This window comes from Dendrobates tinctorius, unplaced genomic scaffold, assembly GCF_039654945.1.
Source record: "Dendrobates tinctorius isolate UK_male_01 unplaced genomic scaffold, ASM3965494v1 ptg000062l, whole genome shotgun sequence".
Classification (NCBI taxonomy): domain Eukaryota; kingdom Metazoa; phylum Chordata; class Amphibia; order Anura; family Dendrobatidae; genus Dendrobates; species Dendrobates tinctorius.
Window position 1 is genome coordinate 15786099 of NW_027361730.1, and position 26322 is coordinate 15812420.

The following is a 26322-nucleotide window of genomic DNA, read 5'->3' on the forward strand; positions in this document are numbered from 1 at the left end:
CTTTTACGCTGCACCTCCAGGGAAAAATCAGGGAAAATGGAGACTTTCCTCCCATTAATAGCAAGTTCCTTAATGTCTCTGGATCTGCGCAGGATAGCATCTCTATCTTTAAAGTGTAGGAGCTTAAGCAAGATGGGACGCGGGGGTGCTCCCGGCGGGGGGGCACGCGTAGGGACCCTGTGTGCTCTCTCAATAGTAAAGAATGGGGACAAAACATCTTTACCAAAGGTGTCCATTAGCCATTTTTCAAAAAAGCCAAGTGAGTCAGTCCCCTCCGTCCTCTCCGGAACCCCCACCAGTCGCAGATTACTTCTACGGGAGCGGTTCTCTAAATCATCCACCTTGTTCAGCAGTATTGTAATATTTTGCGTGGCTTTTCCCAGCTCCCGTGTTATTGGTGGCAATTTATCCTCCGTCGCACCAACACGCTCCTCCAGTTCCCCCACCCTGGCAGTCACCCCTCGCAGCTCTTGTTTAATACAGGCCATGTCCTTGGTGACAATCTCCATTTGATTACTTAGAGTGGCCAGTGTGGTATTGCAGGATTTAATTGCTGCAAGGATTTCTCCCAGTGTGGGCTCAGCAGTCACAGACTCCGGCTGCTCCCCATCCCCCACTCCTTCCTCCTCCAGCACAGGCCCCTGTGTCTGCACATGTTGGGCTGAAGGGGGGGCCAGTTTACTCACTGTTCCCTCCCTGGAGAGATGATCCTCCAGCTCCACGCTGCATCCAGCGTCTGCCTCAGTCTGTGCACTGGGCGATCGAGCAGCAGCAGGAGGCACCCTTGCATATCGTTCCAGCCTGCCAGCAGCTCCCATCGCTCCACTACCAGCCGACTTGTTGTTTGCTGGCGCCATCCTGGATGTAGCAGAGGCGCGCCCCGGCGTCTCCTTATCTTTTTTACTGCTGCGGTTCGACATGGCCCAAGGATCCTCCGCTGTCTAAACGCCCAGGGAGATATTGCAGCCCTCCAGGTCAGTGGGACTCGTCAGCAGTGCCGGTAATCAGGATTTATTGTCGGATCCGGGCAGGAGCTCTCTCACTCCACGTCCTCCCTACATGAGGTCCAGGCCACGCCCCGTTTCCCTCCTTTGTACTCGCTCTAGTTCCATTATATCCTTCCTGAGCACCAGTGCCCAAAACTGTACACAATACTCCATGTGCGGTCTAACCAGGGATTTGTACAGAGGCAGTATAATGCTCTCATCATGTGTATCCAGACCTCTTAATGCACCTCATGATCCTGTTTGCCTTGGCAGCTGCTGCCTCGCACTGGCTGCTCCAGGTAAGTTTCTTATTAACTAGGATCCCCAAGTCCTTCTCGAGGTCAGATTTACCCAGTGGTTTCCCGTTCAGTGTGTAATGGTGATATTGATTCCTTCTTCCCATGTGTATAACCTTACATTTATCATTGTTAAACTGCATCTGCCACCTTTTGGCCCAAGTATCCAACTTATCCAGATCCATTTGTAGCAGAATACCATCTTCTCTTGTATGGACTCCTTTACATAGTTTTGTATCATCTGCAAATATTGACATTTTACTGTGTAGACCTTCTACCAGATTGTTAATAAATATGTTGAAGAGAATAGGTTTCAACACCGACCCCTGCAGTACCCCACTGGTCACAGCGACCCAGTTAGAGAATATAAATATACAGACAGCAGCATTAAAGGGGTTTTCCACTACTCATCCTACTCTTCTCAAGCAATACCCATGTAAAATAGCCGCTATTTGCACCTCTGGTGTCATCACAGTTCCAGCCATTTCGGCGCCTGGTCTCCCGGGGCTCGTGTGACATTTATTTTAGGTCACGTGAGCCCTGCAGCCAGTAACCGGCCACTTTACTCTCACCTGCTTTGACATTACAGAAATGGTGGAAATAGAATGATTGAGAAGGGGTGGTCAGAGTAGTGGACAACCCTTTTAAGTTTTGCGTTTCATGTTTTTCCCAAATCTGGTCTTCTGGTCAAGACTCATAAAAATGAGATAGTTTACCGAGTTAGGAGCTTGGATTAAAGGAATTTTATTAATTTACATTATACCACATTACAGTTTGTTTTTCAAACATAAAAATGATATCAAAGCTGTACAGTCTTATTTTATAATTATCAAATCCCTCAATCAAGTAAATTAAACCACTGCATTACACCCTTTTTACACATCAGATAGAATATTGTCCATATAAACAAGTATAAATAATTTAGTAAGAAATTCAGTGTTGATAAACAGAAGAAACAATTCACTGTCAACCCTTGGTTGGAGGCAAGCTGACTGTAAAAAGGGCTATGAATGCATCATAACACTGAAAAAGTATGCATCAAATCAAAAGTAATGAGCACTTAAAAATCAGATGCACAAATAATGAGCATAGTTAGGAAACGGAATGTACAACACTGTGCAAAAAGTTGTAGACAGGTGTTGAAAAAATGCAGCAAAGTAAAAATCCTTTAAAAAACAGGAGTGTTAATTGATAAAAAAAATAAACTAAGGAATGAACAAAAGAGAAATGTAAATCAAAGCAATATTTGGTGAGACCTCCCTTTGCCTTGAAAGTAGCATCAAAGACTCAACACTTCTACGAACACTTGTACACAGTTTTAGAAGTGACTAGGGAGGGAAGTTGTTCCAAATATCTTAAAGAAATAACCACAGATCTGTAAGATGTAGCCTTGCGCAATCCTTCTGACTCTTCATGTAATCACACAGACTCAATAATACTGAGATCAGGGTCCTGTGGAGGCCACATCATCTCTTCTAGGACTCCTTTTTCTTGTTTATGCTGAAGATAGGTTCTGTCACATCTGCTATGTGTTTGGGACTATTGTCCTGCTGCAGAATAAATTTGGAGCTCTAAATGCTAAGAAATGCAGGGAGATACTTATCAATCATATAGTACCATTAGGGAGGAATCTGATTGACTCCAAGTCTATTCTGCAGCAGTACAGCCACCTCAGACATACAGCCAATGTCGTCAAGAACTGTCTTTAGCGTAAAGAATAACACGGAGTCCTGGAAGTGATGATTTGGCCCCAACAGATCCCTGATATCAACATCTCAGAGTTTGTGATTACATGAAGAGACAGAAAAATCTGCACAAGTCTACATCCACAGAAGGTCTGTGGTTAGTTCTCCAAGATGTTTGGAACAACATGTCTGCCAAGTTTGTTCAAAAGCTGTGTACAAGTGTACCTGGATGAATTGATGTTTTAATGTCATTTTAAAAGGCAAAAGGCTGGTCACACCATTAATTTGATTTATATTTCTCTTTTTTCATTCACTTAATTTTTAGGAATCATTAAATTGCAAACTATTAACACTTTTTTTTTTTTTTTTTTAAAGCATTTTGATTTTGCAACATTTTTTTCACACCTGATTAAAACTTTGTTCATACAGTTCATACTACAAATAAACCTATATGTCTCCATGGTAACAGACTACAATCAAACCCAGTGTAGTCTGACCCTTGCAACTGTGCTTTAATTTTTGGAAGCGTACTGACCGAGTAAGCGTGAACTCAGCAACAAATGGAATGGAGTAAGACAGCAAGGATCAAATTGTACAGATTTTGTCGTCTTTTGCCATGAAAATGTATAAGTCTGCAGAGAGCATTTTTAATCAAGACTTATTGCAAGGTTCCTAAAATTTTCATTTAAGATGCACTGGGACAACAAATAAAAAAATGGTTGCAGAGGTCTTAATACCAATTAAGTACTATTAATTGGAAAGTGTGCAAGTGCATGAAGAACGAGGCAAACATGAATACAGCATACACACAAGACTTTGTGCAGAATGTAAACCTCATAGTACACAGCTAATATACTCACATGTAAGCTGTCACAATGACGTACCTGCAATATCACATCGGTTTCTGACCCATCACAGCGCGGCTTTTAAAGTGCACCAAGAACCCAAAAGGTAAATGTCGTTTAGGGTAAAGCCCACAGAAATGTTACCACATTATAGTAGAAGTACTGGGCCTCAAGTATAAAAATAGTGTCTCAAAAAGCAGGCGTAATGTTTATAGTAACCAATCAGAACCCACCTTTTCTTATTTATCAGACGCTTTCAGGATTATAAAAGCCACATTCTGATTGGCTGCCATGGTCAGCAAGTGATTTGATACATGAGGTCCAGTAAAAGCCCACAGTTTCCTTTCTACTATAAATACCAGTTAACTAGGGGTCATGAATAACATTAAACTGTCAGTTTGCAGGCTAAAAGCCTAAAATATTTGGTTATCACACATAATATGCTTTATAAAGCTGTAATGGGATATTTCAAAGCAATGCAATCCTCTGGAGTAATGTCCTACTTACACGGACCTGTGTGGGGTCAGTAACGAGCTGTGATCAACTATACACAATTAGTTCGGTGCTTGCATTGCTTACACTGGCTGACGAGCAATGATGGGGACAGAACGATCAAATTAACAATTGTTCTGTCCCCAAACACAGTGCATGTTATCGGCAGCACATCATCTGTTTACACCAGGAGAGCGCAACATTTTGGAGTTCAAGGGTCACATTGGTAATATTACAGACAATGCTATTAGTCTGATCTGACAACATACTGCCTTATGATACTTGTAATATGCATTAAAAGTACGTGCCATAAATATCTACTAGGTGCAGGTTCCATTTCTTGGGCTCCCACCTATCAGGAAGACAGAGGGGTTTCCATGCGTAAAGGAAGAGACCGTCCATATCGCTCACGGCATTGTAGTATGTGCCAGATGCTGAAACAGTTGAGCGCTTCCATTCTCCCGAAAGGAATAAAGCACAACTCATGCATGGCCAATTCTTCACCTAATCTATGCTCTTCTGTTCTTTAGGAATCGTGGCTCACATATTCCAAAATATGGCTGTCCCAGAAATGACCACACAGTACACCATTCGTAATTACCCGTCCTAATGGTGCAAATGGTCTTCTCCATGACATGGAAAATAAATGTGACCAGATACTATGCTGATGGCTGAGGGTCGCACAGAAGGGTATTAGTGGGCAGCATGTGCCCCCCCCCCCCAGGCCACGGGGTTGGGCAACCCTAGTTTGCATGGATTCATATGCTGCCAATAACAATGATTTTTGTGCATGTATAAACATCAAATCACTTGATTAACGACCATTTTTACACCAGAGGATAATCTGGAAGGAACGTTTCTATGAACGCTCGTTCGCCAACTATTGGCTCGTGTAAAAGGGCCACTACACTACTGCCTCTACTGGCTGGTTGACAATTGGACTTTAGACAAAATGCTTGCAATCCACTGACAACCTCTTTGCTTTTGCATGATCCAATATTCAGGAGCAATAGTTTTGTTTTTGCAGATTATCGGCCTATCTAAACGGACCACTAGCAGCTGCGGCTTTGTAAACTCCTTTGTACTGTAGCACGGCCTTCATCCAAATCAGTAACGCTCGTCATTAAGAGACACAAGACACGGCCATAAAACATCCCTTCTAAGGAAGAAGAATCAAAGTGAAGAGGGCGAATCTGAACGTAAAGAAAAATAAACAAATAGCCACTAAGAGGATATCAATACATATACCATTTATAGGAATGAATGATCACGGTCTTTATGGAATAATTATAATAAATAAGTTTAAAGATTTCCTAAAGCAAGTAGATTATGTAGAATTATACATGACAGTCTTAATACAAAATTATTTACAGACAATTGCACAAAAGATTTTTCTGTTTTTCAGAATTATACTGCTAGAAAAGGACAGATGAAAGGTCATAAAATGCCCAGAAGAGTAAATGATTTCCGGAAATCACAAGAAGCAAAAAGTCAGGCTTTTGGTTGCGGAGAAGGCATCAAAGGTGAACTGGGAAGGATTCCATTTCTTCCTAAGGACATTATCTTGTTGAGAGCGAACACATCACAGAGAACACTGGTGTCCTGCTCCTCTGCCCATACTGATGAGGGTCTTCTGTGCGGTAGCCCTGAACTAATACCACCATGTCCTGTATGGGTCCAGCCATGTGACAGAACAGCTTCACTGATTGGCACTAATTGTGATTTTAGGTAATTTCCTGATCTAATGCAGCATGTAGGACCTAATGTTCTCCTGGATTTTCACGCGGAGGTGTATTCTCTCATAGGTGTCCAGTAAAGCACAGGAATAGCAGTGCGTGGATGAGTAGTAGGTAAATGGAGAAGAGCAGGGGTGCCTTGTTGCGAGAACAGACGAGAAACCGAAGAAATCTCCGTAAAGACGAGCTCCGAGTCTGTAGACGTTAAGAGATAAGGATGAATAAAATAAGCACAGATGCAACAGAAAATATGGAAAACTTTGCTTTGTATTTTCATGTAAATTCTCATGCATGTACTTTTTACAAAAGTATTCGTAGTAAACATTCTATTAGGTAAAACTTTACCTAACTGGAAAACATTAATTAAGAGGGTGAGTAAATGGATAATAAGGAGTTGCTTCAACATTAGTTGAGGCGGTGTGCTTCCGAGAATTCGGACCAGTGTCATGTTTGCGCTGCTCGCGCGAGCTGTTCTATCTCCAACAAGCAAGTGGAGGCAGCTTTTTGCCTTTGCAGCAACAAGAAAGCTTATTAGCACTGAAGTGTTCTAGCCATCTGCAGAGCGGTTCTTACAAGCTCTAAAGCAAAAGAGCTTGTAAACGCTGCGCTCCTTGCATAAGAGATCATCCACCACTGATAGACGGCAGAGGTGGCCAGTAACCTAGGCAATGAGCAGGAAACAAAACTAAAAGTTGTGAGGATTTTTAATAACACTTAAATCAAAAAGATGCTTTCAAGAATTCTGCAATTTTAACCATTTATGATAATGAAAATAACCCTGCAACAAAGAGAATATAAAACCATTCATTCTTTGGAAGGACATGACAAAAATAGAGCATTGTAAGAGGTTACTCCTAGCATCTACCTTAACGCTTGTGGTCCCATGTGTTTCAATCAGCAGTGACATTTCATGTGGTGCAGGGTCCTGAGGAGCTGACCAATCTTGTGATCTTAGCCTACAAGGAGACAGGAGAGAAGAGACTGTATAAACACAGACATAACATACTACCACGCCATTACCATCACAGGTTAATCTTAGGTTTATATGGCACAAGGTTTGTTATATGCTCTATTATGACGGTTTGATACGTTATTAATGGATTTTCTGAGACGGATTCTCGTATTTTAGATGTGATCTGTCCAATACATGCATTAGAAGAAACACTGATGAGCAGCATTGTGTAAGAGCAAAGATGATCTTCTCACTAGGGCTGTTGAACATTGAGCAGAGTGGGCTTTTTTTTTTTTCACCCTGCTCCGTCAGCTGAGACTTTTTTCCTTCTCCTGTTTCTGCCAGGCTCCATGTTCAGTTGTAAACCACTTCAGCCCTGCTCTGTGGTCAGCTGTAAACCTATCACACCGAGTGAGCAGATCAGTTATGATCGTTGCGCCTGGCAGGAGTTTCTGTCTGACCATCTAGATGTCAAAGTCAGTATTAACAGCAGTATCTAAGGGGCTAAACTTCCATGGTCAGTGCCAACAATGCTCGTGACTGATGCAGCAGGATGTCCGCTGCTGCATTTTCACCTGTTGGTGGATGCTATTCTCTTATTTCTCATTTTTAAATTGTACTAGTGGTTAATAAGGGGATATACCTCTTCTGTTAGTAATTAAAATATCAAACTCTGCATTAATCACCGTCCCCAGGTCCAGCACTATCATTCCGATACTGCACCTGCTCTTTGTTGACATGCTGCATTGGTGAAGTTACGATTGTAGCTCACATGACCGCTGCAACCAATCACTTGTCTCATTAGCTCTGCAGATATAGACGTCACAAGCGACTTAGTCTAGCGATTTATAACTGCAACATTTGGCCAGTTCCCTGCAGTGTAGGAAATGGTGTAAAATGGCAAAAATCAATATAAAAATATGAAGGGGGACATTCACCTCACCAAGTGTGGAAAGAACTACCTCCATCAAAAAATTGCAGTGCACAGCAGACTCCAAACAGGCTTCTAGGCAGAGCGCAGCATAAGGATGAAAGGTTCCAGCATCCGCAGTAGTATGAAAAAATGTTAAAACATGACTTAATGCATAAATGTAAAAATGTACAAGAACAAACAGGTTGATAAAAAAGGGCGGGAGTGGGGGGGGTCAGAGGTTGACACATTTTGAGCTAGAAACTTAGTCCTTGTCAGAACTATGACCTGCTAGCTCGAAACATGTCAACCTGTCCTCCCACTTGTACAACCCCCCCCACCACTCCCCACCTTTATTAAAAAGTTTGTTCTTATACAGTTTTAAATTTACGCACTAAAAGTCAGGTCTTTACATATTGTCATACTACTGCGGATGCTTGAAACTTTTATTCTTATGCGGCAAAAATCAATGTTCCCTTTTTATTGCATTCTTTTTTTTTTTGCATTTGTTATTAATGTCAGGGGCAGACATATCATTGGTGAAACCTTAGTACAGGGGTCCAAGAGATAAGGGGGCCCATTTATACCTCCAAAGCTGGTGGAATTGTGCATTATGATGAGCTGCTGGACTGCAGAGGCCCCATATTCTATTCTTGCCCAGGGGCCCATTTCTTCTTCTTAGGCCGGGGGCACACCTGCGAGTGTGATGTGAGTCTCTCGCCTCAATACCTGGCACTGCCGCCGGCACTCGGGACAGGAGTGTGCGGCTGCATGTCTTTCTATGCAGCTGAACGCTCCGGTCCGAACCGCCGGCGGCAGTGCCGGACATTCAAGTGAGAGACTCGCATGAGTTTCTCGCATTGCACTCGCAAGTGTGACCCCGGCCTTAGCGTTGTACTCACATGTTCAGATTTTCCTCTAGTTCCTGAATCCTGCACTCTGATCTCTGTCGCTCTTCTCTCAGTTGTTGTTCCAGAACCGACCTCACGTACTCTTGTTCCGTATTCTGCTGCTTTACTTCCAAATACCTGTGTATAGAGACAATATTAAATATATTCTTGAAAACCTCAGTGGCGCTCAGGTGTATAAAAGGACTCCAGCAGCATAAGTAAAAAGATATCAGTCACCATAGATGTCAAAAGAAAAATCTATATAGATAAAAGAATTACTACTGCGCTTAGTCACTGGTATCTAATAACTTCCTCAGGATGGATCAGCGATCAATATACTCAAAATGCAAGGCACAATCAAGCATAGGTAAAAATACCAGAAACGGGCAAAGAGTGAAAATGTGATGTTAAATTGATCATATAACCCTTAGGATGCTTGCTAACACTTGCAGTTTATAGAACCAAAGAAACCTGATGATGCGGTAGGGGTTAACAGTCACAGATGAGGACGACGGGCTCAGTCTGGCAAGTGAGCACTGATTCAGTGTTCAAAGATCCAAAGGTCCTTCGGCAGACAATGATACTCCGCTGGTGGGTTTCCGATAATACTTGCTTGAGAGCCGCAGTAGTAATAGCGACGCTGCCCCGGCTGTTGGCGGCAATCGCTCTAATTGCAGGCTGGGTAGAAAAAACACACGCGCGTGCCCGCGTGCTAGGCTGGGTGCCCGATCGTCACACTTTGCTCGTCAGCACAAGACCTGTGTGGCGTCAGGAACCTGTGATGCGCTGGGCTGCAGCCACTAGAGATCGCAATGAGGACCCAAAAGCTATCCTTTTTAACTTTTTGGTCCTCATTGCGATCTCTAGTGGCTGCAACCCAGCGCATCACGTGTTCCTGACGTCACACAGGTCCTGTGCTGACGAGCACAGTGTGACGATCGGGCACCCAGTCTAGCACGCGCGTGTGTTTTTTCTACCCAGCCTGCAATTAGAGCAATTGCCGCCACCGGCCGGGGCAGCGTCGCTATTACTACTGCGGCTCTCAAGCAAGTATTATCGGCAACCCACCAGCGGAGTATCATTGTCTACAGAAGGACCTTTGGATCTTTGAACGCTGAATCGGCGCTCACTTGCCAGACTGAGCCCGTCCTCCTCATCTGTGACTGTTAACCCCTATCGCATCATCAGGTAACTTTGGTTCTATGAACTGCAAGTGTTAGCAAGCATCCTAAGGGTTATATGATCAATTTAACATCACATTTTCACTCTTTGCCCGTTTCTGGTATTTTTACCTATGCTTGATTGTGCCTTGCATTTTGAGTATATTGATCGGTGATCCATCCTGAGGAAGTTATTAGATACCAGTGACTAAGCGCAGTAGTAATTCTTTTATCAATATTAAATATATAATGAAAGTAACTTTACTGGTTGGAAAATTTGCCATCAAATCTCTGAAACTAAAAAATGACTATGTGTTAAAATAAGCGCCTAATTCATATCAGCAGGTTAATAGCGATTTTTCACATGAGAGATTCTCTTTCAGAGCATGCAGCCCGAGCCCGGGTGTCCTGATGGGTTGACATGGCAGGGGTGGGGGGAGTCTGCTGAAGACCTTCAAACATGCCATGTTGTCACATCTATGAAGGTCAGCCAGCGGCTGAGCTTCCTTTGAGGCCTTGATTTTTATGGAATACTGCCTTCCATTATAAAGTAAAAGAAAAAAAAAAAAAAAATTGGATCAACCCCTCTCACCCCCCTGCCATTAAAAATAATATGGGATATCGTGACATCTGTAAAAATCTATTCTAGCATTCTACAAAATTAAATAACTCGATCGGTTAACACCACAAATGACAAAAAAACAAAACAAAACACAACTGAAATGCCAGAATTGAACAATGAACGCTATGGAAACAAAACCCAGAAAAACAGTGTCAGAATTACATTTTTTTTTCCTATTTACACCCAGTTTTTTTTTTTGTTTTTTTTTTTACCCAAAGCTAAAATTATAGCTGTTGGAAGACGGGGAGGAAAAAAAAACGCAAGTGCAAAAACTAAAAATCACCTGGTTCTTAACCGGTTAAACAGAATGCACAGAACATTACGTAGGGTCCTGTATATTGGCCATACATTGTAAATGATGTGCTAATGAGGAACAACCCACCTTTCATGTAGTTCCAGTAGTTGCTGATCAGTCTCAGTCTGAGGCTCCTTCTTCTCTTGTGGGGCTCCAGGGGCTGAATCACCTGGCAAAGCTTCCTACATCATACAATAAGACAATTATAAAAATGCGGATCCAAATTTAAGCTGTCTCTACAGCAACCACCTCTCCTGACATCACTGTAAGCATGCACACATAAGTCAGCTGAAAACAAACGTTCAAGGCTGTTGGCATCCAACCTGTCCGATATCTACCGTCAAAGAGTTGGGTTGTACCCAGGGCGGTGGAGTCTGAGTCGATGTCCATTTTGGTGGAGTCGGTGTAAAATGGACTGACTCCTAAAATATATAATAGATTGGTACAGTAGTACAATGCAGGATGTGCTGAATATTTGGGAAGTTAGGATATGCTTAGTTCCTGATTTAAAGATCTCAGCTTTTAGTTGAGATGAATCTGTGCTGCACTTTATGGACATGCTCAGTAGTGAAGCAGGTATGAGGGAGTCGAAGGTTTGGCTTATGGACTCCACAACCCTGGTTGTACACCACATACTTCAGGCTGCTTGTTAATTTCGATATGGCTACCAGAACCTGGGCATATACGATTTGGCAAGTGTACATCAAAGAGATATGCCTTTTTCGGGCCATGACAGCAATAACCCTTTAAGTAAATGGTTTCAGATATTCATTAATGCGTTTGTCATCATTTTCAAATGGGAATTAGATTCTTTACAATGTTTCTACATCCTTCCTTTTAACTATTAAATATTACGTTGATGTTTCTATGAAATTTTGGCATCTTTTTTACCAAGTTCTTCTGCTGCAATTTTTGAAGTTGGCGTTCAAGAGATGAACAGCGACCATTAGCATCTCGCAAGTGCTGGTTGCTGCCGCGCAATTGCAGAGATAAAGCATTTTTCTCTTCAAATATCTGAGAAAGCTGCAAAGAAAAAACACAATTATAAAAGGCACAGAGAAGATGACAAAGGCATAATAGTACAGTAATTCACAGCAACTCTTCAAGAGGATTTCTACTCAATTCTTAAAATTGTACCTAGCACTTTGTGTGTTACAGGAAGTTAGGCAATTGGGTTTCTTACAGAAAAATTGGCATTTTTACTCAATTATAGGGCTTTTTAAAACAGGATTTTTGGGTAGCTTACCGTAAAATCTGTTTCTCGGAGCCTTCATTGGGGGACACAGAGACCATGGGTGTATGCTGCTGCCACTAGGAGGCTGACACTATGCACAAAAAAAGGTTAGCTCCTCCTCCGCAGTATACACCCCACCAACCGGCAGGAATTTCCTCAGTTAGTGAGAAAGCAGTAGGAGAAGTAACAGAATAGATTGAAACAGAACAGACAACTCAACTGTACATAACCAACAACATAAGAACAGGAGTTGTAGAACATGGGAGGGTGCTGTGTCCCCCAATGAAGGCTCCGAGAAACAGATTTTACGGTAAGCAACCCAAAAATCCTGTTTTCTCGTTCGCCTTATTGGGGGACACAGAGACCATGGGACGTCCCAAAGCAGTCTCTGGGGTGGGAAACAAACTTCCATCAGGCCAGTGGACTCACCACCGCTGCCTGCAGGATCCTTCTACCTAGGCTGGCCTCCGCCGAAGCATAGGTGTGGACCTTCTAGAATGTCACAAACGTGTGAACAGATGACCAGGTTGCAGCTTTGCAAAGTTGCAGCGCGGAAGCTCTGTGGCGCACCGCCCAGGAGGCACCCACTGCCCGGGTAGAGTGAGCTCTAATTCCCTGAGGGGCCACTCGATGCTTGATCCGGTAGGCCTCCAAAATTGCCGACCTGATCCAGCGAGCAATAGTAGCTTTGGAGGCTGGCTGACCTTTCCGCGCCCCATCTGGAATGATGAAAAGAGAGTCTGACTCCCTCAAACGAGTCGTTCTAGCTAGGTAGACCTTCTTTGCCCTGACCAAGTCCAGCTTGTTCAAGAAGCGCTCCCGAGGGTGAGTTGGACCCGGACAAAGGACGGGAGAACAATATCCTCATCCAGGTGGAAAGTGGACACCACCTTAGGAAGGAAAGAAGGCGGAGTCCGTAGAACTACCTTGTCCTGGTGGAGCACCAAGAAAAGGGAACGACAAGAAATGGCTGCCAAATCCGACACGCGCCGGATGGAGGTGACGGCTACTAGGAAGGCTACTTTCCATGAAAAGATAGGTAAACTTCCCTGAGAGGTTCAAAGGGAGGACCTTGCAGAACCTCGAGAACCAGATTAAGATCCAATGGATGTACGGGCGCACGGTAGGAGGAGCCGCATGAGCCACTCCCTGAAGGAAGGTCTTGACCCGAGGACGGGAGGCCAGTGTGTTCTGGAACAAAATGGATAGCGCCGAGACTTGACCTTTTAAAGAGCTGAGGGCAAGGCCCGCATCAAGGCCTGCCTGAAGAAACGCCAGAACAGAAAGGGGAGAAAATGACATGGGCGGAATGTTATTGGCCTCACACCAAGTGAAATAGGCTTTCTGGCCCAGATCATGGTATGAATAACCTGATCGCTTCAAAACCTTGGACTCAATAGCCACGCCGTCAAATTGGGCGGCCGAGAATTGAGGTGGCAAATCGGGCCCTGAGACCGCAGATCTGCCCTGTCTGGAACCTTCCAGGAGGAGTCCGCGAGAAGGTTGACGATGTCCGCGAACCAAGACCTTCTGGGCCTTTTCGGGGCGATGAGGATGACTGGACTTCCTTCAGCTTTGATTTTCTTCAACAGCTTGGGAAGAAGGGGAAGGGGAGGGAACAGGAAGGGGAGCTCGAACTAAGACCAAGGAATGGTCAGAGCATCGGCGCCCCTGGCGAGAGGATCTCGAGCCCTGGATACAAACTGTGGGACTTTCCTGTTGAGGCGAGTCGCCAGCAGGTCAACGTCCGGAGTTCCCGAACGACGGCAAAGCTGATGAAATACATCCGGATGTAAGGACCACTCTCCCGCCGCGGGACTCCCGCGGCTGAGAAAATCGGCAGCCCAGTTGTCCATGCCGGGAATGTGCACCGCGGATATTGGTGGAACTGAAACCTCTGCCGAGTGAAGAATTTTGGACACTTCCGCTAGGGCTGAGGCACTCCGTGTCCCCCACTGGTGGTTGATATCTGCCACCGCTGTGGCAGTCTGTCTGAATATGGATTGGCAGGCCCCTGAGAAGTCTCTCCCAGTGAACGAGAGACAGATAGATCGCCCGTATCTCGATGACGTTGATCGGCAGAGCTGTCTCTATTCGACCACCGACCCTGAACAGTGTGATTGCGAAATATTGCCCCCCCAGCCGAGGAGGCTGGCATCCGTTATCACAATCTGCCAGTGAATGAGAAGGAATGACCGTCCTAGGGCAATGAGAGGTAACGTCCGCCACCAAATGAGGGACTGCCTGACCTGGTATGAAAGGCGAATTGGACGATCCAGGGAAAGAACAGACCTGTTCCACCGAGACAGGATGGCCTGTTGGAGGGGTCTGGAGTGAAATTGAGCAAAGGGAATCGCTTCTGTCAACGCCACCATCCTTCCTAGAACTTTCATGGTTGTTCGGAGAGATGGAAGTCGTGTGATCTGCAGCGACCGTACATCTCGCTGCAGAGAAACTATCTTCTCCTCTGGGAGAAAAACCGTTGATCGACGAGTGTCGAACAATAGGCCCAGAAACACCAGACGTTGTGTCGGAACAAGGCAGGACTTCTTTTTGTTGACGAGCCACCCAAAATTGGACAGGGTGTAGAGGACGATGGTAAGATTTTGGCGAGCCTGGTGAAAAGACGGAGCTTTGATCAGAATGTCGTCGAGGTACGGAAAAAGAACGAGACCTCTCATCCTCAACAAGGCCATCAACGCCGCCATGATCTTTGTAAAAACTCTGGGTGCGGTGGCGAGACCGAAACGGCAGTGCAACGAACTGGTAGTGGTCCTGGTGAATCGCAAAACGCAGGAATTTCTGATGCCCGGGAAAGATGGGAACATGTAGATAGGCATCTTGAATGTCTATTGAACACATGAACTCCTGCGCCTGCATGGAAGCGATTACCGACCGAAGAGACTCCATCCTGAAATGACGCAATCGGACCCTGTTGTTCAGTAACTTGAGATCCAGGATGGGACGAACTGCACCATCTTTTTTCCACACTACAAACAGGTTTGAATAAAACCCTGTGAAACGTTCTGATTCGGGAGCGGACAAAATCACCCTGGAACTGAGGAGAGAGGTGATGGATGCGAAGAAACCCGGACTAAGGCAGGGTCTTTTGGATGGACTCGAAGAAACGATCCCGGGGACGAGAAACAAACTATCTTGTATCCTGGGGATACAACTTCCCTGACCCAAGCGTCCTCTACTGAGGCAAGCCAGACGTCTCTGTAGAAAAGGAGTCGACCGCCCAGTTGGGAAGGACCCTCAGGACTTCCTTGATAGTCATGCTGCTGTGGACCAACCAGATCTGGACCTGGAGGATCTGCCCTGGGATGAGTGAGATCGCCAGGAGGGAGTGGGTCTGAAGGAGACCTTCTTTCTATCCTGGCGTGCCTGCCGCCTCTGTTGGTAGACCGAAAGGGCCGAAACTGACGCCTTAGCGGAGGCCTACAAGGCTTGGACTGAGGAAGGAGGGAACTTGTGCCTCCAGTGGTGTCCCTAATAATCTGGTCCAGCTGGGATCCAAAGAGACGCGCTCCCTGAAAAGGCAGATTGGTAAGGGACTCTTTGAAGACAAATCCGCCTGCCAAGCCTTGAGCCAAATTGTACGCCGGATTGTCATCACGTTGCTGGACGTCTGAGCCGCCCAAGACGCGGCATCCAAGGAGGCAGAGAGCAGATAATCCCCTGCATGGGAGATCTGGTTAGCCAGTTTGGCCGATTGCTCCGGTTGGGCTTTATCTAGGATGCCCTTGCGGAGATCCTCCGCCCAAGTAGCTATGGCCTTTGCTACCCAAGATGAAGCAAAGGCTGGGCTTAGCGCCGCCGCTTCGAATACTGACTTTGCTAGGGATTCTATAATTCTGCCATTAGAATCCTTTAGCGACGTCACACCTGAAATCGGAAGGACCGTGTTGATAAGATAGTCTGGACACGGGAGCGTCTACAGAGGAAGAAGCCGACCAGTTGTCGGTGAGCTCTTTTGAAAATGGATAGAGCACGCCGAGACGCTTCCCTCTTTGAAAGCGTCTGGTCAGATTTTCTCTCTCTCCCTGGTAAACATCTTGCCAAACTCAGAGTGGGAGGTGAAGACTCTGGAAGGTGTTACTGCCCGTCTGAACGAAACCTCCTGATCCGAGCGTTTCGCAGGGGAGTCTGTATTTCGAAGGTGTGGTAAATCGCAGCAATGAGGTTCTGTACCGAAACCTTCATGTCCGCGTCCTGGTCCGAATCCAGCTCTAAAATCTCTTCGGATGACGCATTCGAGAACGCTTCACCTGACTCGGGTGAGGAGGCACGGGAAGGCGACTGCTGGGAAGGACAATGTGGAGAGACCAGGCCAGGAGAGGATTCCGGCCGGAGATCCTGCCTGGGTCTTTTGCGGCTTCTGCTGGCTGGCTCAGATGGAACCCCTTGCGACCTGCTGGACCTTGCGGAAGTGTCCAGGGGCAACTTATCAAGAACGGCCACTAGGGACAGACACCCTGGTGAGGTCCGCCACTGATTGTGATAAAGAGGCCTAGCCAGGAATGGGAGGGTCCACACTCATGTGGCGCAATAGATGGTTCCTGGACGGCATCGGGCTGAATTGCAGTCTAAACCGAGGGGAGTGGGAAAGTTCTCTGTGCTGGCGGACGGGCACGTTCCGGGAGAAAGAACCCCGAGGAGATGCCGGAAGGTTGAGGGAAAGAAGGCAGAGGAGGGTGTCAGTCTGCAGTTGCAGAGCTACTCACAGTCCGGTGGCCCGAAAGGCGATGTGCCCAGCTCATCTGAGATGCATGGCCGCAGTAGAGGATAACGAGGAACCCCTTTCCGCTGCCCGGTGTCTTCCAAGGCGTCCGGCTGACAGGCTGCAAAGATGGCGGCAGCCTGAGGTAAAAGGAAAGCGCGGTTAAGGAGAGAAGAAGGGCGGAGCTAGCCGCCTGACCCAGAGAGAAGACCGCCCGCTGCCCAGCTACAGACTAGGGGGGTGGGTGGTCCTAGAACGGGCGGGAGAGCAGCCCGCCTATAACAGAGGGCGGGGGGCGTGGCCGCGACGGCCGAGTAGGCCCGAAATGAAGCCAGGGACTAAATTAGTATCGGCGGCCGCCTGTCAGCGCGGGGCGGCGCGGAAGTCCTGCAGCGCTGCCACGGCCACCCAAGAAGAAACCGCCGCCCGAAAAAAAAAGCCCTCAGGATAGAATGAGGAGGGCGGCGGCGGCGGGTGGGGGGGACAAGGCCCGCGCCGCAGCCGGGGCCTGGCATGTGGCGCAACAGAAAGTGCGGCGGCTGCCGGGAGGCGCAGGCAGCTGAGGACCCTGCGGCACTGCCCTGTGCCGCTCCGAAGAATCCTCCAGTGGGGTCTTCAATAAAGGTACCTTGTAAATCCAACGCTGTCTGAGTCTATTTTCCCAGTGTCCGCGCCTCGTCTGACCGACAGGCTCTGGTAGGCGAGTGGGTGGGAGGCGGGGGAGCAAGGACCATCCATATAGCTGGCACGCACCTGTGCAAAGCTCCTGGTCCTGCTGCGGAGAGCTATGAGGATACGGGGTGGCAGTACACGCCGTACTCATAGTCTCTTGTGGGACTACAGATGTGACTATTCACTCTGTATCCCTCCGGGACCCTGAAAAGGAACGACGCACGACGAGGTAGATATGGGTCTAATGAAAGACCCGTGTCCACCTCCTACTGACACTAAGCTAAACTGAGGAAATTCCTGCCGGTTGGTGGGGTGTATACTGTGGAGGAGGAGCTAACCTTTTTTTGTGCATAGTGTCAGCCTCCTAGTGGCAGCAGCATACACCCATGCTCTCTGTGTCCCCCAATAAGGCGAACGAGAAATATTGTTTTCTAGGAAGTGCTGACATATTGGTTATGACAAGTGTACAAGTCTCTCAGTCACCGTTGCTTTGTTATCAGCCGAATATTGACTGGCACGTTTCTAAAGATGACCTTCAAAAAAGCCGAATAAATCTGATAGAAAAACAAGAATTAATACCAAACTTAAGTAGTTGAAGCAGTTACCAATGTGAATGTCCATTGTTCAGTTTTGCGTAGAAATTATAGGTAATGGACTATGAAGTACAAATTTATGAAAATGTATTAAAAAAAATTACTAGGCTAATAATTTTTTTGCATTTGACAGTAGAGACAGAAATATTGTAGAATCATGGGACATAATCTGATGACTTGTTTTGTGTAAGTGCTATGGAGAAATAAATAGAAATACTTTTTAACATCCAGAGTTATTTCATATCTGACCTTTGAGTTTAGCTGCTGGATCCTGAGTTCCTTATGGTGCACTTGTGTAAGCGTTTCACTTAGCTGAGTGTGCAAGTGTTGCACCTCTGTCTGCATCTTTTGAAGTTCTTCAACCGAGTCGTTAGCCTCATTACTGGAGATCTGAAAGAAAAATTGCATGAATTGCTGTCTTCTTGATTAGTGGAGAACTTCTATGGTCATGAAAGGGCAGTGAAAGACAGAGATTCAAAATACCAAAGAGAATCCCAGTGTCAAGCATCATCCACTCAGGCCCTGCACTAGGCATTAATTACTAACTCACGAGGACTTCAATATTTCCTACATTAACGTCTTTAAAAGTACAATCATTAATTTAATATTTTAATTGCAATTATATAGTATCTCGATTTTGAACATTTGTTCTTTGGTCAATGCCAATTTCTACAAACATTGATGAGCCAAATATACTATTCTCCAGTCTACTTGGACTTGACCAAAGACACTTTCTTAAAAATCCTCCCGTTCTCGCTACTAGTTTATCCAACACATTTCATCTATTTATTATTTTCACCATTTTTTTCCCATAAAACTCCTTGAAATGTTGCAAAATATTTGCACAACTTAAACCTATGCAAAAATTTAGCAAATTTTGGCGTTTTATACTAGCACTTATAGATTCATCAAAGGGAGTGAAGTTTGGGTGGGACGAAAAGTTTCTAAGCTCACCTGGGAAATTCATCAAACTTTATGTCCCTGTAGTACAAGTATAAAGCCTAAAATAATGAATTGGACTCATTGTCTTTTAAAACTGGTGTTTTCGATGCCATTCTTAATGAGGGCAGTGCCGGAGTAAAATGAACCTAATTCACAAAGAATTAAAATGTCCATGGAGTGTATTTTTGGAAGAGGCACATTATTTCTTTTCAACTTTCTCTACTATATGTACATTTTAGTAACTTGCATTATTTTAAGTCCACTTTTCTTTTACAAGATCAAGGTACTGTTATTTTCTGGTTTTCTACCATACCTTTGTTTCTGTTTGAGAAGGACTCTGCAAACGTCTTTCAATTTCCTTGAGTGGGGCCTTCAATGTGCTCTGCAATCTGTTATGATCTTCCTGCAGACCAGCCATTGCCTTGGACATATCTTGCATCTGTGTCTGTGAGATGTGAAGTTCAGATGTGATCCTAGACATTTCTTCTTCCCTTGATTGTAAAGTATTAGTTATATCATTAAGCTGCTTTTCCAAGTCATATTGCTGTTCCTTGTTTTCAGATAACATCGTGGTGAGGCGGTCCTTTTCTGTGTTTACAGCACTAAGCTCAGTATTCAGGACAGATACTTCTGTCAGTTGCTCCTGTAGTCTTTGTATTTCTTCCTGAGCCAAATCATGACTGTCCTGCAAAGACCTCATTGAGCCTCCAAATGCCTGTAGCTGAGCTTTTAGACCAGATATTTCTTCATTTGCAGTTAGCAATCGCTGTTCTGATTCCATAAGATCTCTTGCAAGCTCGGCTACTCGTTCCTCTGCAGTCTCCGTCTCATTACGCAAGACTCCAGTATCATGCTGCATGCTCCTTAACTTCTTATTTAGTTCATCCTCTGCACGCTGTACTCGCTGTTCTGCTTCTACTTGGATGCGAGAGCTTTCCTCTTGTAAATGCGTCAACTCAGTTTGCATCTTTATCAGTTCGTCTTTTAAATGCTGCATCCCTTGCTTGGCCTTTTCAAGCTGGTTCCCTTGTGTCCCAATTTCAATTTGCAGTTGAGATACATAGAGTTTTAGGTGATCAATCTCTTCCAGCATTTTCTGCTTTTCTAGCTTGCTTTCATCTAGCTCCTGTTGTAAAATCTCTCGTTGACCTTTTTCTTGATTCAACTGCAGCTCTTGGTTACTCTGCTCGTGTCTCAGCCTTTCAATCTCCTGCAATTTTTCACCCAGAAGCTGTTTAAGTTGAGAGTCCTTCAATGAAATAAGCTCCTTCAAGTCCTCTCGGTAGCGAGTGAGCTGAGCATTCAATTTAGCGTTTTGTGCATTTAAATCATCAGTACGACTGCGAAGGAGCCTTAATTCTTCACGTAGCTTGTTGCTCTCTGCTGCTGCCTCTTGAATTAGACCATCTTTGGCAAGAATTGCATCAAGATGGCGTTGCTCCAACTGTTGATATTCACCTAATACACGTTCTCTCTCCTCCTGTAGTGAGCACATAGACTTAGTAAAGGAGTCTAGCTGACCTTTAGTGTGGCCAAAATCTTCTTGTGAAGCTTTTAATTGAGTCTTTAATTGTTTTAATTTGTCCTGCATGTCTAATGTCTCCTTCTCAGTTTCTTTAAGTCTATCTTGCAAGGTCTTGCATTCGATAGCATGTACATCTTGCAGCTCATTAACGGCTGTACTCACAGCTTCATCGCGTGAATTTAACAACTGCACCACATCTTGCTCCTTTTGCTCCAATTCTTTGTGCAACTGTTCTGTCAAAGATTTGGAAGCCTGAAGATCACTCTGAATTTGCTCATTATGCAACTTCCAGTTTTGGACTTCTGTCTCTATTCTTTTTACTGCTTCCAACAGGTTCCCATTTTCAGATGTAATCTGGTTTACCTTTATTTCAAGGGCATCCAACTGATTCTGACGATCATTTGCTTCCTGGGTGCGCAGTTTCAGTTCCTGCAGACAGGCACTGTGCATCTTCTGCTCTTCCTCCAAAGAGGATGAAAGAATTGCCTTCTCCTCCAAAAGAGAGAATCTCGTTTTTAGGTGGACTTCAGCTTCTGTCTGCTGGTTTGTGACAAGTTCCTTATTCTCGGTGTGAATTCTGGAAATAAAAGTACAATAGATGAAAGAGGAATAAGTAAAAATTACTTAAAAGGAATAATCTAAATATAAGAATTAGAAATAAAACATATCATACCTGGTTACCTCAGCCTTAAGCTCTTCAACTTGAGTTGTGATATGTAGCAACTCATTTTTAAGATCCACACAAACTTTCTCTTTGTCGTTTATCTCAATGTCCTTTTTATGCATTGCATCAGTTAACTTCTCACTCCACTTTTTGGATTCTGCTATAACTCGATCTCTATCATTCTGCAAAGAACACATACTGCGAGTAAAGGCTGCAAGCTTAGCTATATTTTGATTTAATTCACCCTGTAAGTCCTTCATTTCCTGGTGCTTTTCCCTTATCTGGCCCTGTAAATTGACAATAGCCCCCTCAAGGTGTTCTTTTTCTTGTTGTAGCACATTTATTTTCTCTTGTAAATTTGATACTTGTTTCACATGCTTGTCTCGTTCAGTATGAAGCCTCTTTTCCATATCTTCCTCTTTCATTTTCAACAATACTGTTGTATTTTCAGCTATGGTCCGCATTTCATCTTTCAGTTTCAGGTTTTCCGCCAGGACCCTTGCTGCCTCACTTTGGGTGTCATCAAGCAGCACACGAAAAGATGTTAGATCATCCCGAGCTTTGTTTGCCTCCTCCATTGCTTTAATTATTTTATTGTTAGAGATCAATTTTTCTTTTTCACACTTATTGTACTCAAATTCAAGCGCCTTAATTGCCCTTTCTAAACCACTGATGGTCTCTTGATATTGTATGCAATCTTTTTGCAAGTGTCGAACTTCTTGCTGCTTTTCTTTGAGCAGCTCCTGAAGCTCCTTTGATTGTGTTCTCCTGCCTTTTGCACTCTGATTAGCGGACTTTAACTTTTCCACATACTCTTTTTGTGCCTCTGACAGAGCGTCAATCTTCTGTCTTTCCAGCTGTCGTGTTTCCTCTTCTAACTGGAGTTTAAGGTTTTCTATTTCTTTTTGTAGGCTGTCATTTTTTACCTCCAAATCCATTGCATCTTGCTGGAAATTTCCAATGCTTCCATTGAGCTCAGCCATCTGGTTCATTAGCCTCTCTTCTAGCTCGTCTTTCTCAAGCTCAATTGCACGTTTCTGCCTGCTGACTCCATCTAGGTCAAAAACGGCTATTTGATGCTTCTTTTCCAACTGTACAATTTCTATTTCCATTTTAGCAACCCTACTTTGTGCATCTTTGAGCTGAGTCTCCAAATTTAAGTTCTCCTCCATCAGAACCTTGATTTCTCCATTCAATCTCTCCATTTCATTTTGCTTGATATTAGCATTGCATTCTAGTTTTTGTATCAGTTCCTTCATTTGTGAATTTTCCTCCAAGGTTTCTTGGGTTTGGGTTATCTTGTGTTTTGCAGCCACCTCTACATCAGGCGGCTGTTCATTTCCCATGATCTGTGAGAACGTCACTTCAACCTCATTTTTAATTATAACCTCTTCATGTATTTCAGATGTATGTTCCTGCAGACTCATTTGAACATTAGACTCAACAGCATGTAATTGTAGTCTCAGTGATTCAGTTTCTTGCACTACATTATCTTTTTCAGACGTAACCTGTTCTAACTGAAGTAAAAGACTATGGTTTTCTGAGTGGAGCCTATCTAGCTCTTCTTTTAGTATTGAAGATTCTGTACTAGTATTCTGCTGCTCTCCCACTATGGGTTGCAATTCCCCTCTTAATCGGTCATTTTCTTCCTCCAGTTCAAGTATTTTTTGTTGCTTAGATTTGGCAAATTTCCTCATTTTTTCTTTTATATTTTCAGTCTCCTGTTCGGCCTCTTCCAGTTGCTTCTCTACCTCTTTATTTTTAGTCTCCACACTTTTTATTTTACTAAATAACTCTTGCTTTTCCTGTCTCACCGTTTCCATTGCACGTTTCATCCGATCCATTTCATTGCTCACATTTTCGTAAGACTGTAGCAATGTCTCATATTCCTTCTGCAGGTCTGTAAGCCTTTCTTGCCACTCAGATATCTCTGAAATTTGAGACAACTTTAAAGATTCCAACTCTCTTCCTAAATCTTCTTTTTCTTGCGTGATACCAGACAAAACTAGTTTAAAGCTTTCACAAGATGCTTGCAAATTTTGGTTTTCCATTAAATATTTGTCAATTTCAGAAATAAATTTGTTTCTTTCTTCTTTCTGAGTAGATAATGTCTTAAGCAAAGTATCTTTTTCAACAGTTAGTTGGTTAACCAGATCCTCTGAATGTTGTAATCTTTCAGACAAGTAATCCTTGAGATTTGAGACAGTATACAATTCTAGTTTTAAACTCTTGTTTTCTTTAAGAGCTTCTTTTCTAGAGATCAGTGCAGCCTGAAGCTTTCTTTGAAGCTGCTGCTTGCCCTTTGCTTCCTCCACCTCTTCATCGAGCTTATTTTGTGATTCGAGGGAATGCACTTCAAGTTTTCTGTGAAGCTCTTCATGCTCTTTAGCCGTAACTTCTATTTCAGTTTGAAGGGATAATATAGCATCATCTTTCTCAGCCAACAAAATATTTGCACTTTTAAGAGCTCCATTTACAACTTCTAGCTCCTTGTGGAGTTGTCCAATATGCTCCACCTTTTGCATTAATTCTGCCTTTAAACTCCCTATGTTAAGTTCATTTAGCCGAGATGTTTCCTGGTTACTACATTCCATCTCTGCTTTCAGGGTAGATACATGCCCTTCTAAATTCAGATTTTTTTCCTTCACAGCTTGCAGCTCTCCATTTAATTGTTCTATAGTATTCTGCATATGTGAAATCTCTTCCAAATTGACATTTATTTTTTCTTCTAGTTGCAAAGCTTTACATTCCAGTTCATTTTTTTGGGATTGAAAGACTTCCATCTGCATTTGGTAGTCATTACCTGTCACATCTAAAATAGCTGGTTTGTGGGCCACAGGGTCCACAATACTGGCAGGTGAAAAATCTACCCAGTCCGATTCCCAGTGTGATCCTTCAGCATTTTCACCTGAAACATCCACTGAAATAGCATCTTCAAAAATATTAGTATTGGTATTTTGTGATTTTTCTGGTCTCATAGTTTGTGTACTGCTCTCTTCCAGACTTACTTCATTCATTCGATATGACTTTTGATTTAATTGTAGGTTTTCATACTTTTCTTGCAAGAGATTAAAGTCTTCTTTCTGTTGCTTTAGCTGTTCACGGTGGTGACGGTCTTTCTCTTGTGCTTTCTTAATAGTATCTCTGCGAGAATTCAATGCCTCTTGCACTTTTTTTTGCAATATCTCTTTGTCTTCCTCGAGAGTTGCAATTCGGTTTTCAAGTTGAATTCTTGCATCTTGATCTACAGCATTTACGGTATCTGTAATAAGAGATTCTGCTGATGTTTTTTCCGTTTTCAAAGAATCAATTTGTCTTGCTTTAGCATTTAGCTCTAACGTTAATTCTTCAATCAAGTTTTGATACTGCTCATTAGCTGCACTTTTTTCAGCCAGTTCTTTCTGGGCAGTTTGTAGATCAGATTCCCTTTCAGACAGTTGCTTTTTTAGACAATCATCTGTAATGCTTTGCGCAGATACCTCTTCAAAGGATTTCACATCAACATTACCACTACCAGTAAAGTCTTTGTCCTGATTCACTGCAGAATTTACCATTTGTTTTTCTAGTTTAGAGATTTTGCGATTTAGCTCTTTTCGACTAGTTAGTGCAGCTTGTAACTTTCTCTTTAGCTGTTCAATTTCTTTTTTGTAACCCTCTAGTTGAGTCTGATGCTCTTCACTCTCTTTTAAACCCACCTCTCTCGTATCATGTTCTGAATTGTTTTTGTAAGACTGTAGCTGACTCGCTAAAATACATTTTTCTCCTTGCAAACCATTAATTACTTCTAAACTATTTTGTTGTTCCTCAGTTAGAACTTGTAGCTCTTGCACATGGTTATACCTCTGATGATCTATTTGAATTTGTAGCTCCTCACATTCCTTTTCTTTCTTCGAAAGTGCACATTTCTGATCTTGTAATTGCATACGCAGTTCTTCCCGCTCTTCCTGTGCAATCTTAATCATTTCTTCGTTTTGGGCAAGATTCAATTGTGCAGTTTCCAAATGACACTTCAACTCTGCAACCTCACTTTGAACAGACTCAAACATCTCTTGAAGGTGACATTTCTCTTTAGTAACCTTTTCCACTTGTAAATGGATTTCTGTATTTTCTGCTCTTAACGTCTGTATTAATTCTTCTCCAATTCCATTTTGATCTTGGATGGTTGCGTTCAACTGTTCCTTCAGGGATTTTATTTCCTTGCTCATGGAATATTTTTCCTCGTTTAGAACAACTACCTTGTCAGATAAGCTGTGGCTTATCTCTTCAATTTGTCGATCTTTCTCAGACATAGATTCTTGAAGGCCTTGAATCTCTGTTGTTTTTTGTGAGAGCAATTCTTGAAGTAAGACTTTTTCACGCTCATTAGAGGCAAGTTCTTCAGAGAGTCTCTCCTCCTTATTTTGACTAAGGCCAAGTATTTCGTTTAGGCTTTCAATGTGCTGCTCCTTTTTTTCTAACTGGGATATCTGTAGTTTTGAAAGTTCATTCCTCTCCGACAATAGGAGATTCATATGGTCTAGGTCTTTTTGCAAAGCAATGATCTTTAAGTCTTTAGACTTTGACTCATTTTCTAAACTCTTTACTTGCTCTACAAGTATACGTTGACTTTCATAGTCTGTAAGCTGTTGCTTTTCGGTCTCTAAAATCTCATATGTGGACAAAACTTCAACAGTATTCTCTTTGTTTAGAAGGGTCTCAAGCGTTAATGAGATTTGCTCTTTTTCAGATGTTACAGTCTCTATTTGCCTTTGGAGCTCTTCAACCATTTTTTTCATTAAAAGAATTTCATTATCATTGTCTACAGTAACATTCTGGTACGCGAGATCAGAAGGGTCATGCGTTTGGATACGCGAGTCAGCTTCCTCTGATACATTCTGGCTCTTTTCTATAACTTGTTCACTTAAAGCACATTCATTCAAGTTTCCTTCCACAGGTAGTTCTCCTTTGAGTCTATTTATTTCTTCTTGAGTATCTAGCAGGTCCATCATAAGGATAGACAGTTGCTTTTCCTTTAATTCTTCACTGGTAACATTAAGAACAAGCTCCTGAGACACTGAACTAGTTTGGACATTCAAAACGGTGGATTGCACTTTCTGAAAA

The 26322-nt window shown here is 43.6% G+C and overlaps 1 protein-coding gene across 3 annotated transcripts in view; it reads right to left on the bottom strand.

Annotated features, from left to right (window-relative positions):
• Window positions 1-2010: 2010 nt before the first annotated feature.
• Window positions 2011-26322, bottom strand: part of GOLGB1 (golgin B1) — a 60511-nt gene continuing 36199 nt past the window's right edge. For 2 of the 3 annotated variants that reach the window (XM_073579323.1, XM_073579322.1), the window contains exons 9-16: window positions 21232-26315; window positions 19347-21135; window positions 18341-18481; window positions 11761-11892; window positions 10957-11051; window positions 8805-8930; window positions 6906-6996; window positions 2011-6235 (exon numbers count right to left, since the gene is read on the bottom strand). In XM_073579323.1, the coding sequence (XP_073435424.1) occupies window positions 6104-6235; window positions 6906-6996; window positions 8805-8930; window positions 10957-11051; window positions 11761-11892; window positions 18341-18481; window positions 19347-21135; window positions 21232-26315 (7590 nt within the window). In that variant the 3' untranslated portion in view covers window positions 2011-6103. The remainder of the gene's footprint in view (window positions 6236-6905; window positions 6997-8804; window positions 8931-10956; window positions 11052-11760; window positions 11893-18340; window positions 18482-19346; window positions 21136-21231; window positions 26316-26322) is intronic. The other variant, XM_073579324.1, reaches the window with a different exon arrangement.